The sequence below is a fragment of the Chlorocebus sabaeus genome, chromosome 10, assembly GCF_047675955.1.
Source record: "Chlorocebus sabaeus isolate Y175 chromosome 10, mChlSab1.0.hap1, whole genome shotgun sequence".
NCBI classification, from domain to species: domain Eukaryota; kingdom Metazoa; phylum Chordata; class Mammalia; order Primates; family Cercopithecidae; genus Chlorocebus; species Chlorocebus sabaeus.
Window position 1 is genome coordinate 27,558,271 of NC_132913.1, and position 15,236 is coordinate 27,573,506.

Sequence of the window (15,236 nt, forward strand, 5' to 3'; positions counted from 1 at the left end):
TTTTAAAAAACCCATGCAATTGGGTGAAATTGCGGAGGCAGTAGGTCTCAATTTTGGTCGCATGTGTGAAATATCTGAAAGATTTAAATAATATAGATGACACAACACAGGCTAGAGGAATAAAAATCTTTGTAGACAATGTTTTAAGAAGGATGAAATGATTAACTGCTGAAAGTAGATGTAAAATAATAATTGAGATTTGATCATTACATATGGCAACATGGAGGACCTTAACTAAAATCAATTAACTTGACTTTCATAAAAGGTGTTTCAGCAGAACAGCAAAGACAAAAACTTGACAGAGGTGGGATCAAAGAAAAAATATACATAGAATAATTGTGGATAACAACTATATTTTCAAGTAAGTCTTCTGTTAAAAAAGCGAGAGAGGGAGAAAGCAGAAAAATAAGGTTATTACAAGAAAGACATGGAGCACAAGTGAAGGTTTTTCCAGAAAGAACTTGGCAGACAGGAAAGTAGTCATAAAGCAAGAGAAAGAGGGGACAGTTGTGGGAGATGTGTTCATGAGTAGCCAAGAGGTGTCTGGACATGAGATGGATAGCATAGGATTAGATGTAGCCTGGGGTTCCTAGTAACAAGAAGAAAGACAAATTCATGGGCATAGGAGAAAGAAGCTGGGGGGATGTGTTAATGTGAGTTTGCGGCAGCTCTCTTTAGATGGTTTCTATTCATATCAATGAAATATAAAGCAAGTTTCTCAGCTGAGGGTAAAGTTGAGGAGAAAGCATTGGAGGTTTCATGAGAAGGAGGAGGTGTGACATAGACATCTAGGGGAGTGGGAGAGTCAGTGGATTAGGGAACTGCATAGAAAGGCTTAGTAAGTGCCCATTTGAAATTAGTGATAGAATTAAAATGAGACCAAGCAATATAATTATGTGTTTTTCTTCAGTTGCATTCATCTATGGGATGTCAGTTCAGGAGAGATGGAGAATTGGATTTAACTATGGTTATGGTTTGCTAAGAAGTGCAAAAGAGGGGAAGAGAGAGTAAGGGAGATGAGGGTGTACACAGGGAATGGTTATAATAATGGACCATGGAATCAAAGCTGAGGGAGGAAGAAAGATAAAATCTTTACAATAAGAGAAAGGTGAAGAATGGGTAAATAATTGTTAGAGTGACAGAGACTGAACCTGAAAAATAGGGGATGGCTAAAATTAAGATAATGGAAGGAGTGGATACAGGAAATCAGAAGATTAATGTAAACATCAAAGCATGCTTCCAAGCTAGCTTCTGGGTGCTGCTTTTACTTACAGTACTGACATCTGTCTCCGGTGTATTCCGGCTGGCAGTGGCAGTAAGGCTGGTTTCCAGCAGTCACAATGCAGGTTCCTCCATTTTGACAAAAATCCTCACAGACTGTCTTACCACAGTTTGGCCCAGTGAAACCTAGTGCACAGCTGCAGGTGGGTCTCCCTGTTGGAAACAATAAGTAATAAAAAGCAAATTATTTGATTGAAATAGTTTATTTTCAAGGAATTTTTGTGGGATAAAAGTTGAGAAGCCAGGTTTCTGGTCAAAGTCTGTCCACGATTTACTCTTTAGGCAGTAACAAGACTTCTTTGGGTCTCAGTTTTTCATATGTTCAAGGAAATCTAGGTTAGAAGATAGGCAAGGTTCAATTCAGTAAAATAATCATTTTATGAATAATTAATTATACTTGCATGCATGTATTGTTTGCTTAAAATACTTCTTATTTTTACTTCTGTTCTCATATTGATTTGACCCTTCCAATTATTTTTGTTCTCCTCATATGTGGTAATACAGATTATATTTGCATTAGAACCTAAAATATAATTTCACATTGTTTAAACATCATCTACCAACCACCACTGAATCTACATAAAACATTAGCTTATACATGCTATAAATAAACCTTGTAATAAGTTTAAAGTAGACATGTAATTTATAATAATTAGATTTAGTAACATTAATTTTATTTGACTTAAATACACGTGCTGTGGTTAGTACATAAGTGCTAAATCTTATTTTGTCTAATTTTGATATTGTTATTCATGAGAATGGACTGTACTTGCAGTCTAGTGAATAATAGGATGACTTAGATGTTTAACTTGAGCAGCACATAAGACCAAACATGACAGATCATCTTGAACTAGTTTCCTTTATTTACTCAGTGGGGACTAACATCCGGATGAAAGGTGAACAATCCTGTATGGTGTTTTGAACATAACATAGTTAACTCTTGTATATAAGTTTCTCTAACTGCTCAGGCTGTCAAGGACTGAGTAGAAAATGAAATATGGAACTAGCTCTGTAGGAGAGGAGAAGGAAAAAGAAAACAAAACAAAATGAATGGATATCATTTAAATGATAAAATAATAAGTTTCAAAGTTTGCAAAAATGTAAAGAAATAACATGACAGAGTATAAGAGAGAGAGACTTTCATAGATTTCAGTTAACTAAGACTCAGACAATATCACTCAGTTGACTAGCATTAGAGAATATGCAAGCCATCTCTCTTATCTTTAGATAAGAGAATAGACCTAGAGAATATTCATGCCATTTCTCTGTCATCTTTGTAGACACAGAAGTGTAATTAAACTTACTAGAGAAATGCATGAGTGTCAATCTTACTAAGACTTGAGGTATGAAAATGATATGATTGTTCTCTATTGCTATAGATTCTACATTGGAGAAGTCTAAATCTTCTGAGAAACATTCCTCAGCGAATACAGTACTTACAAATAAAATTCATATACATTTTTAAGAAAATGAGTGAATTGAGGCTCCATAACTTATCAGCTTTACTTTGAAAGGACTCTACATGCTCACAAATGCTAGAGACTGATGCCCTAAATGAACAAAGTAATATATTTTTTTATGGTGAGTAATATTGCTTTAAAACTTAAGCATTTATGAATGTTATTAGTTTGGTGGCAGAAAAATGTCTATTAATGACCTGAGAAGCAAGGTAAATTTTATACACGTTAAAAGCTGAGTAACCTCATATTTTTTTTTTGTTGTTGCCAGAAAATGTTCACTAACTTTTAGTATTTTCCTTAAAATGGCAATATTTTTCTAGTTGTTGATATAGAAACAAAATATCTTCATTGGCATATTCGTAGGTGAAAAACAATGCTACTGGACAACAGAACAAATAATGGTAGAAAATGAAGAGGTTAATAATTGTTGGAACAAGAGTAATGAAAAAATCAAGAGCCCAAAACAACAGAAGTAATTCTTCAATTACAGTCCATAGATGCCTTACAGAGATACAGAACAAGCAAATAGAAATACAAATTACCATGAGCAAAACAATGCAATAAACAGTGTACAAAGTACAAAAACAATTAAAGTACATTAGAACAATCTGAAAAGGTGTCACACAAACATATGATGTGATCACTGTGGATTCATTGTTTCCTACATGTGTTTCTCTTTTTTTTTGCTTAAATCGGGGTTGGGAAAAGAAGTAAAATGAGACAAGTGTGAAAGAAACAAACGGTACCTGCTGAGGTACTTGAAAATTCTTCTATCCCAGTCACTCAGAGAAATGACAATGAGCTTTCATGGTTTTGTCTCATTTACAGCTGTTTTGAAACTACAGCAGGGTGACCAGGTTGTCCACAGCTAGCATATGCCTTAAATCATTCAGAGTGCAGCTGAATTATTTTTAAAAGTTCTTATTTCTCTTCCTTTGAAGAGCAGATTTCTTTTTGACAAGTAGAAATCTTCATATTCAGGGGAATATTATCTAAGTGAAACTGTTTGGTGATACAGCTGATCTTTTGTTTGCTGATGGGAAATGAACCATCTGTTACAAAATTGTATAATGGGCCCTATTTGCTGTTTTCAAGAATCTCTCTAGGTGCACCCTAACAAGTTGCATTGGATTCATTTATAAAGATTTTTACGGAGCAGAATTTGATTTTGATACTTGAAAAAGAAACAGTCCTGTTACAACGATTAAGGTACAGATTTATAGCAGCGATACAACCAGGGAGCTGGGGAGTTGACAGCCCACAAGGGTAGCGCAATCTGAAAGAGCATCAGTTGACCTGAGGAAAGAAGGGGAGGCTCCATACCTTATGTTTTCGGGCTCTAAATTAGTCTAGTTTTGACAGTTTCCTTAGCTTGGACACTAAGAGTAAGGTTTTCAGACTGCCTAGATTCATAGCCTACGGGTGTCAAGTACTAATTGTGGGACCATGGGGAAATAAATGTTTGTATCCCTGTCTATAAAATCAACATAATAATACTACCTACCTCCTGCAGCTGTTGGGGAGAATCATGTAGAATAAATTAGGTAACACATGTGAAGCATTTCTAACTGTACCAGTCATATAGAAAGCACACAGTTATATTTTAGATCTGATTATTATGATTGTTATTATTATTATTTCTATTAAGTGAGATTCACCTTTTTTAGGTAGGACTTATTCTGTGGTTATGTCTATCAAAGTACTTAACTATTTAAGCAAATCATTCTGAAACTTTTATTAAATTTTATATTTTGTTTCTATTATTTATTTGAAATAAAGTTAAATTTGAATTTACTTTTATGGTAGTGATGGGCTAGTGGTGAAATTCTCCATCAACTTTACTCTCAGGCGCTAACATTTTTAGACTTTGAAGAATGAGTCTTTCATCTCCTTTTAGCTTATAAACATGCTCAATTCTATCTTTTCAAAGGAAAAAACACATATACAACAGCAAACAAACCAAAAAGCAAATCTAATATCTGCCATGTCCATCTATCTGTACAAATTTTAATTTTGGTACATCCTTGAGCTTCTTCAAAAGACAATTATACTCTCTGCTCCCAATTTGACGAAGATGTGACAAAGTAAAATATTCAATTATAAAAATCACATTCCAATCCTTCACTGAAGGTACAGTGTTTTTTTTAATATAAAAAAGTATCTTAATATATTACTTTCTTTGTGCTCTCAGAAAAGAGGCCAGGACCCTCAATATGAATGTATTGTTCATATAGACTGATTTTAATTATTTGGTGGTGAGAAAGTTTAAGAACAATGTGTAGTGTTGCCTATATATATAAACATATGTATATATATTTTCTGTAGTTTATATATTCTGTACTTTATGTAAAGTACAGAAAACAAAATGCATTAGTATACACTAATATATGAATATATATGCAATAGTGTACATCTATGTGTATGTATGTGTATATATACATACATATATTTATACATATGTATACACACACATACTTTCAAAACTCACCTCTAATCACTTCCTTACTGAATCCATTAATTACTTCTCCACCATTATCTTCTTCAAATTTTCTCTTTAATTACCCAATGTTGACTAATATCTCTACCTGGAAGATCTTTCTCCAGTGACTTCTGAAACACTAGCTTTATTGATTTATCTTTTTTTTTTTTTTTTTCTGACTTCCTTTTTGTATAATAGTCTTTATGTTTTCTCTTTCTGTCTCTCAAAAAGTGTTCTTCCAAACTTCTTTCTGGTGATACTACCCAATTTTATGGCTTAAATATTTATCTTTCTATCTAAATGCCTCTGTCCCAATTTTCTGATTCTGGGCTCATTTTTCTTCCTAAACGAGGAAACTTTGTCCTCAATGGCATATATACTTTCACTAGACTATAGCTGCTTTTAGTGTTAGGTCTACTTCATATTGAAATTGCACTCTGTTTGTTAGTTAACAAAGGGTTTGCTAGATGATTACTATGAGGGTTCATTTTGTGTGTCAATTAGCCTGGGAGAAGGGATGCCAAAGTAGCTAGTAAAATATTACTTCTGAGTGTGTCTGTTGAGGTGGTTTTGGATGATATTGGCATTGGAATCAGTAGACCAAGTAAGAAGGATATTTCCTCACCAGTGTGGGTGGCCATCATCAACTTCATTGAAGGCCCAAATAGAATAAAGGTGGAGGAAAGGTGAATTCTCTTTCTTGAGCTGGGACATCCATCTTCTCCTGGTTGAGGACATCGGAACTCCTGGTTCTTGAGCATCCAGACTCAAAGACTTACACCAGAATTGCTTCCTCCTTCCCACCTAGTTGCTCAAGTCATTGGCCTTAGACTGAGAGTTACACAATTGGCTCCCTTAGTTCTCAGATTTTTAGACTTGGACTGGATCACCCGACTGCCTTTGCTGATCTTTGAGTGTGCAGGCAGTATACCATTGGACTCCTCAGGCTCCACAAGCAATGTACCAATTCCCATTATAAATCTCCTTCATATATATATATATATATATATATATGGATGCACACATACACATATATATATGTATGTCTTGTTGATTCTTTTTCTTTGGATGATACAAATATATATGCATAAAATAAATGCAGATTAGTTCTATTTATTTATACTATTTTTCTTCATAGATTGAAATTCTTTGTATATATCTTCTAAAATGTTCCAGCAAGTAGTCATACCGGAAAGTCATAAAAATAAACTCTTTTTTACTTTTTATTTATTTATTTATTTATTGAGATGGAGTCTTGCTCAGTCGCCCAGGCTGGAGTGTGGTGGCGTGATCTCGGCTCACTGCAAGCTCTACCTCCCGGGTTCACGCCATTCTCCTGCCTCAGCCTCCCAAGTAGCTGGGACTACAGGCGCCCACCACTACGCTTGGTTAATTTTTTTGTATTTTTAGTAGAGATGGGGTTTCACCATGTTAGCCAGGATGGTCTTGATCTCCTGACCTTGTGATCCGCCTGCCTTGGCCTCCCAAAGTGCTGGGATTACAGGCGTGAGCCACCGCGCCCGGCCTTTTTTTTTTTTTTTTTTTTTGAGATGGAGTCTCATTCTGTTGCCCAGGCTGAAGTGCAGTGGCACAGTCTTGGCTCACTGTAACCTCTGCCTCCTGGGTTCAAGCGATTCTCCTGCCTCAACCTCCCTAGTAGCTGGAATTACAGGCACCTGCCACCATGCCTGGTTAATTTTTTGTACTTTTAGTAGAGATGGGGTTTCACTATGTTGGCCAGGTTGGTCTCGAACTCCTGACCTTGTGATCCTCCTGCCTCGGCCTCTCAAAGTGCTGGGATTACAGGCGTGAGTCACTACACTTAGCCCATAATAATAAACTCTTACAATTTAACTTGATAACAGACAATAGCTAATGTCAAATATGGTGAAGATGTAATTTAAATCACTAATCATCTATAAACAATAATAAATATTATTAAGGTCTATATTTTATTTAAACATTGTATTGCTCATAAGAAAAATGGAAATGTCTTGGAATCTCATAGAGTTCTTTAAATTTCACTTATATCACATGTCCCTTACATAGCAAAATCTGTGTCAGTAAAAATGGCTGATTGTATAATATTTCATCACTAATATTTAAAGGAAAAACATCAATTTGGCGCAGTGTTAAATAAATTGTTTTTGGTATTGGGGAGACCTGGGAATAAAATCATGTTTGATTTTTAAATTGTGTAACTTTAGAAAACTTAGATTTTCTCTCTGCATCACGTTCTGTAAGCAGTGATAGCAAAACATACTGTGTACAGGTAAAACACATGGCACAATGCCTGCCACATAGCCAGTCCACAGTAACTGGAAGTTTTACTATTAGTAGTAATATTGCATTATTACCACTATTATTATTAAACAAACTATCTATGCTTAGGCTATTATTTAAACTTGACTGAGTATATGCCCTTGCTATGAAGCTTCATATAAAATTATATTGCTCATTTTTTCTTATTTTTATACTTTTGGACATAAGATGCCCATAAGTCAATTCATATATCTCAGTTGAAATAATATACATTGAAGTACATAAGAATAGAATAAAATATTTTCTATTACATGGATAAATATCTGCATGGATATTGTAAAGATTTATCATTAGTTCCCATTAAAGGAGCATTAAATTTATATGATTTGGTTGCATTGTATCTCTAGTAAATGGACCTATTTAACTATATGTCACCTTTAGTAATATAGTCATAGTCAGCTATTTCTTTGATATGGGCAGATAGTGCTGATTTTCAGTGATAATAAGTAATGTATTAGAGCACTTAATTTGGAATAATCAAGGTTCTCAGATTCTGGTCTTAATACTTAACGACTCTAGATCACATTGAAAAAATGCCACAATGTAAACATCATACAGTAATAAAAATTAACATATCTAAGGAATTTAGCAGAATTCTTATTATAAATAAGCATTCACAATATAGCAATTGCTACATTAAAGATATAACTATGTTTATACAATTTCCAAAATAGTATACTATGCCCAATATAGAAATTACTACCTATTTGCTAATAATTGTAGAGTAAAATTTGTTGGGATACGTTTTGTCAAGTAATATATCAATCACTATTGACACCCATTTTCTCAAAAGCAATATACTTTCATTTGAATATTGTAGAGGTATATTATGTTGATATTTTTCAATAACTTACTGTAATCCTGGCGAGCGTCTGTCTTTAAAAGCTAGATTTATTTGATAAACTGTTGTTAAGCTGATTATAAAAATACTACTTATTGATATAATTTAATGAATATTTAATGACGAAGTATGCAAAAAATCCTCTCTGCTTAATATTGGACAGATATGTTATAATTTATTTTCCTCTATCTACACAAGGCTTGAACAAGTATGTCTGATTGCCACAAAGGAATGCTAGCAAAAGTAATTCCTTCTGAGCTTTCTGTGACATCGGGACCGATTATTATTTCTATGCAGTAGATACATGCTACTGAGCATTATTAATCTGCTCTCTTTTTAAGCCAATTTTTAATTCATACTTATTTGTCTATGTGAACTATGATACTTACCACTATTTAACTTGGTCCTGGTTGAGTCAGTCTGGTGCTTTCGAATTTTTGTGTTTGAGTATGATGTTTTATACCTAATTAGTTTTATATATATACATGATTTTTTAGTTCAGTTGATCTGATAAAAACATTGAGTGTAAGGAATAGCAGTATTTAAGTGACACTTAAACTGCAGAGCATACTTATAAATGTTTATATTTAATACCCTTCTATGAAAATACTATCAAAATACAACATACTACTTACTCAAAACATTTTTACTATTTGGACAGTGGCCACATTCCTGTCCCTTTATATAGCATAGACATCATAAACTGAGACAAAGTACCACCGTGTCATCCAGTTAGTTACAGGACTGCGATAGAAAAGCCTATCTCCTGACCTCTTGTCCCCAAGACTACTCTCCTTTGTGAATCTGTCTTGACTTCAGACTTTGATTCATGGAATAGAAGTTCTGAATGCTTTAAAATAAAAATGCTAGTCTTTTCCATAAGGAGATTTGACATTTTACTTTTCTGCTTAATGTAATGCTTTCCTGGATTTAAAGTGAGTGTCCATTTATAAATAATTTTAGCAAGTTGACTATAGCTGTCAGGTTTTCTTAAGTATCAAAAAGATTACACAGAACCATTCAGCAAAGCCTGACAAAGAAAAGGAAGAATTGTGGGCTTTATCTAGCTCCCTCCCAGGTACTTCTTAATATATTCTGATATGCTTCAAATTATAGGTCACGATTTATTTATACTTCTGGAAGGTTTATTTTCAGCCAGCATTGTGGAAATAAGATTGAAGCATTTTTGTCTTTTCTGTGAATATAAGTAAACTAACTTAAGCCTTCTAACATTAGTCCATAGAGCCGGAAGATTGAATAGTTTAGAACTGCTCTCACCATATGGTCCAAACGAATCACTAACTCTGACGTATGAAGCCAGCAGCAAAATTAGACAGAATCTTACTTTTATTATCTCACAGGTATTTTATGAAGATTCAAAGGGAGAGAACAGTGTCTGGCACTTAGTAAGCAACCAATAAAAATAATTATCATGATCCTGACAATATTTTAATTTCTAATAATAGTTTCCAATAATAATTATTGTTGCTATTTTAATTTTTAATAATAACAGGAATACATGTTAATTGTGGGGTATCTGGAAAATATGCAAGTATAAAGAAGGATCTATTTCTTTATACAGACATTTTATGTATACATAATTTCCCTACTAGGCTCATATTATACAGCAGTTGCATATCCTATTGTTTTTGAATTTAAGTTTCTATCTCCAAATTTGTAATACCACAAATAACACAATTGAACACAATGTTCTCACTTCTAAATTTGTTCTTTTTTATTACTACATAATCCTTGGGACACATTTCAAAAAGTGTTAATATTTAGTCAAAGAACATTGACAACTTTTTAAACTCGTGCTGAATATTTCAAAATCACTTGCTGCAAAGTTTGCATCATGAACATTGTCTTCTGGTAGTGATTTGCAAATGCTGGTTTCCTCCATGTCTGACTGGGCTCCTCTTCTGCTTTCTGCTCCCCAAACTCCTGCATACATGTATGAGACTTATCTTTTGCCACTTTCTTATTATGTTTTCTGTGTTTTTTCTACCTGCCTTGTTAGAGTTATAATTTCCTATATTACATACTTGTTAAACTATGTTCTTTGTGTTTTCAATTTTAACATCATTAATTATTTACCTGAAAATGATCATACTATCTAACACAATCTACAGATTCATCGCAATTTCTATCAAAATGCCAACGTCACTTTTCCCAGAATTAGAAAAAACTATCCTAAAATTCATATGGAACAGAAAAAGGGCCTGAATAGCCAAAGTAATTATAAGCAAAAAGAAACTGGAGGCATTACATTACCTGACTTCAAATTATACCACAAGCCTATAGTAACCAAAAGAGCATGGTTCTGGTATAAAAATAGATACATGGATCAATGGAACAGAATAGAGATCCCAGGAAGAAAGCTACATGCTTACGTCCAACTGATCTTTGACAAAGTTAATAGAAACATACAATGTGGAAAGGACACCCTATTCAATAAATGGTCCTGGAGCCCTAACTCTCACCATATAACAAAACAAACTCAAGATGAATTTAAAATTTAAATGTAAGAGCTGAAACTATAAAAAATACTAGAAGAAAACCTAGGAAAAACTTTCCTGGACACTGGCCTAAGCAAACAATTCATAACTAAAACTTAAAATGCAAATGTATCATTAACAAAAGTAGATAAATGGAACTTAATTAGACTAAAACACTTCTGCACAGCAAAATAATCAACAGACTGAACAGACAACCAAAGGAATGGGAGAAATTATTTGCAAATTATGCATCCAACAAAGGGCTATAATATCCAGAATCTAAAAGGAACTCGAACAATTCAACTATAACAACAACAACAAAAAAAAAAAAAAACCAAATAACCCTATTAAAAAGTGGTTAAAGAACATGAACACTTTTCAAAAGAAAACATACAAATGGCCCACAAGTATATAAAAACGTTCAAAATAATCACAAGAGAAGTAGAAATCACAACGAAATATCATCTTACATCAGTTAGAATGGCTGCTAGTAAAAAGCCAAACAATAACAGATGGCAAGGACGTAGAGACAAGGGAACACTTATACACTGTTGGTGGGAATGTAAATTAGTACAACCTCTATGGAAAACAGTATGGAGATTTCTCAAATAGCTAAAAATAAAACTGCCATTTGATACAACAATCCCACTACTGAGTATATTCACGTAATGGTAAGAAATATCATTATATCAAAAACATACTGCATATGTAATGCATGTTTATAACAGCAATATTCACAACAGGAAAAATATGGAATCAACCTACGTGTTCAACAACAAATGACTGGAAAAAGAAAATGTGGCATACACACACAAACACACACCATGGGATACTACATAGCCATAGAAAATAATAAAATCCTGTTTTTTGTAGTAACATGGATGAAACTGAAGGCCATTATCTTGAGCAAAACATCTCAGAAAGTCTATTACCACCTGTTCTTACTTATAAATAGGAGCTAAATAATGTGTACACATGGACATATTGTGGAATAATAGACATTGGAGAATTGGAAAGGTGGGAGGAGGGTAAAGGATAAGAAATTACTTAATGGGTAAAATGTACACTATTCAGCTAATGGTTACACTAAAAGTCCAGACGTCACCACTACACAATATATCCATGTAACAAAACTGCACTTGTATTCCCTAAATTTACACAAATAAAAAACACAGCCCAAACAAGTCAAGTAGAACCAAATATCCAGTTTTCAGCATTCCTTAAATATAATTAATACCTATGTTAAGGGAGCTAGGATGCAAAGATTGATTTAAATAAAAGTCTTTATTTAAATGAGAAGTGAAAGTAAAGCAAAGATGGGCAGTTTAAATGTGTGTTCACTCTTCAAGATATCAGTTAGGTGACTGTGTATTTTATGCTCCACATACATATATGACTTGAGATCCTTCACTACATATGTTTTGTCATCAGTTTCATAATGTTACAAAGTTATCCAAAAATTCCTGGCTGAACTTGACTTTGAGCAATCTACCATCTGATTTGGGGACAGTTACCAAGACAGAAAACCCTTGAATGAATGAGAAGGAATTATCTTTCCGTCTATTTGCCTGTTACTGTCAGGGTATTTCCCATTGCAGAGAGGATTCTGATTTTATTTCCTTCCACAACAGAGGCCTCTTTCATCCTCTTGCTTTATTTCGGGGTGGAAAAACAAATTACTGTCAAAGTCCTCAGATGTGGTGGCAGAGAGAACTACAATGACGGCTTCTGCCTTCTTCCTGTATACTTAAAATATTCAATTCCAATGTGTTGCCCACCATATCCCAAATTGCACTTTCACCTCTTAACCTAGCTAGCTGTGCTTTTGCATATTTTCAGACTCCCAAAGTAAGATCTGCTTCCCCTCAGCATAACTCCAACTTTAAGAGTGGAAGAAAGTAATTGGGAATGTTGTTTCAAATGTACAAACCCTCTAGTTCCATTCCTCTAAATCAACTGGGTCGGAAAGCTTGACTCACGTTGATGTAAACATTAAAAGACTAAATAACAGACCTATAGGAGTAAAAAAAAATACCAAACATCTTTTATGTACTATAGAGAATAAGTGTTCATACAAGTAAAGATTAAGTGTAAATATAGCTGTTAACAGCATCAATGTCTTAATGATATCTATGATGCATAAAAACTTTCAAAAATTTTCTCTATTTTCAATAATAAATTCCTAATATTACACTTTACTCTGATTTCAATTATTTTGTCAAAAGCAAATTTTATCTTAACTCTATCCTCCTATGAGCAGGTCATAAAAATAAACGACATGGATCCTTATTGGTATAATCAGGATCAAAATATTTCATTTTTTAGTATCTTTTTATATGAATATAGCTCATATATTTTATTTTTAGTGTTCATTATTACAAAAAATAACCTTAAGGAATGAGACAAACCCATTCCTACATGTAAAATTTTAATTATGCCTCACAGATGTGTACTTTTAATTAACTAGTGACATTTCTTTTGTTCAATTATTATTGTTCCATACAACTGTCATAAACTTATAAATTATAATTAAGCCTGCCCCAAACCCTAGTTATATAGTGTCCACATAGGAATTTGCCAAAAGGCTTAACTGTAAGTAAACCAACGATTAATAAATCCATGAATTGCTCACTGGGATTTGTTTAACAAATTAACATTTGTGTGGAGATAATGAGGTTCTACAGTCTATAATACCAAACAATGTTTTTATAAAACCACATTTTAAAAGTGAAAAATGATGCTTTTTAAGTGACTTAATTACATATCATATAATTATTAATTATTAGATGCTGTAAAATAAACTACATGTCTGTATCTCATATTGAATTCATATGAGAACTCATTTATATTAAAAAATATTTTCCTGAACATATTATTTATGTAAATCAGGATATAATTGTGTGCATAGATAAAGTTGAACAGATTTTGAGCACGCTCCAAAGTTTAGACAAATGACTTGAACAAAACACTACAAGTTGTGCTGTATCTATATACAACTCTGGATGCATCAACAAGACAGAAAATTCAATGTTTTATAGAGATTTATCCCTGAGGATGCGTTGCAGGTTCAATAGATAGCAATAGTGTGGAATTTCAAATTGTTTACTTGGCCTAAATATTTCTAAATATAAATATAGATAAATCATCCAGCTATAACACCATGGTTTTCATTATCTCAATGAAAAAATTAAGTTACCAATTAAATAATAAAATTTCCAAACAATTCATTTTTTATGAGAAATTTTTTTTTCCCTAAAGGAGATATTATGTGTGTTACTAAAATACACTCACGTATTCCTATAGTAACAGAAAATACTTTATGATCTAGCCTCCCTTAGGAGAATAATCTGTGCCTTTTATATTTCAATTTAATCAAACTCCTGAATATTTTTTCAGAATGCTATTAAGTAGTTAGAATAATTCCATTATGAATAAGACAAAATATAGACATAAAATTATCAAACTTTTCCTATTAGAATGAATTTCAGAAACAGCTTGACTTTTCTGATCCACACTGAAAATTCTTCATGTAACTCTTTCAGTTAGCAATACATTGAATACTTCAAAACGTAGCATAAGCAATAGAAGCAGTATGAACTTCCAGCAAGATAGAAATTAACCATGTAGGGGAATGTGAAAATAATATAGACTGATTTTCCATTTGACTAAATTTGCATTTATGGTAGTAAAATTAAATGCTCTTGAATCACAATATAATAGTTGTATAATATCCCTTGCACTGAATATTGGAATTTGCAAATTAGATTTTATTCATTGGGGTTATTTTTTTCTTATGGAATGTATTTTAAATTTAATACAAGTCAGTGGAAGAATATGTTTCTATGTTTGTTTATATGCTGCACAGAACACTTTCTGCAAACATGGCTATTGTATAAATTAATAATAATCTCAAATATATCCTAAGATGTAGAAATCTTGAATTTTCAAAGCATGTTATATGACACAGTGTGATGCCAAAAGAGTAGTTACAATTTTAGATGGGAATCAGGATGCTATCAGATTCTCTGTTACTGTTTATTTACGTTTAACATAATCCTAATTTTCAACAACAATTGATTTTTAGCATTAGGAAAACTATTTGTGCAACAATAACAACAACAACAAAAATCCATAAACTTTGGGGTAAAACATAGTAAGCCTGGAAAATTGGCTCTACTAATCATTCTGAGTCAGGGGCAAATTATCTATAAACACTGAGCCTGTCACATGGTACATGCTCAACCCAGAGTAATGACCATTAGTATTGTTAAATTTTTGGCTTGAACTTTTATATACTGAATTTAGAACAAATGCCATTGATTTAATTTTGTGTTAGTATATTGTGTTAGTCTATT

The 15,236-nt window shown here is 32.9% G+C and overlaps 1 protein-coding gene across 1 annotated transcript in view; it reads right to left on the reverse strand.

Moving 5' to 3' along the window:
• The window catches only part of LRP1B (LDL receptor related protein 1B), a 1,897,925-nt gene that overhangs the window by 66,414 nt on the left and 1,816,275 nt on the right, over nt 1-15,236 (reverse strand). Inside the window, exon 84 of the mRNA XM_073019651.1 lies at nt 1,273-1,434. Coding sequence (XP_072875752.1) covers nt 1,273-1,434 — 162 coding nt within the window. The remainder of the gene's footprint in view (nt 1-1,272; nt 1,435-15,236) is intronic.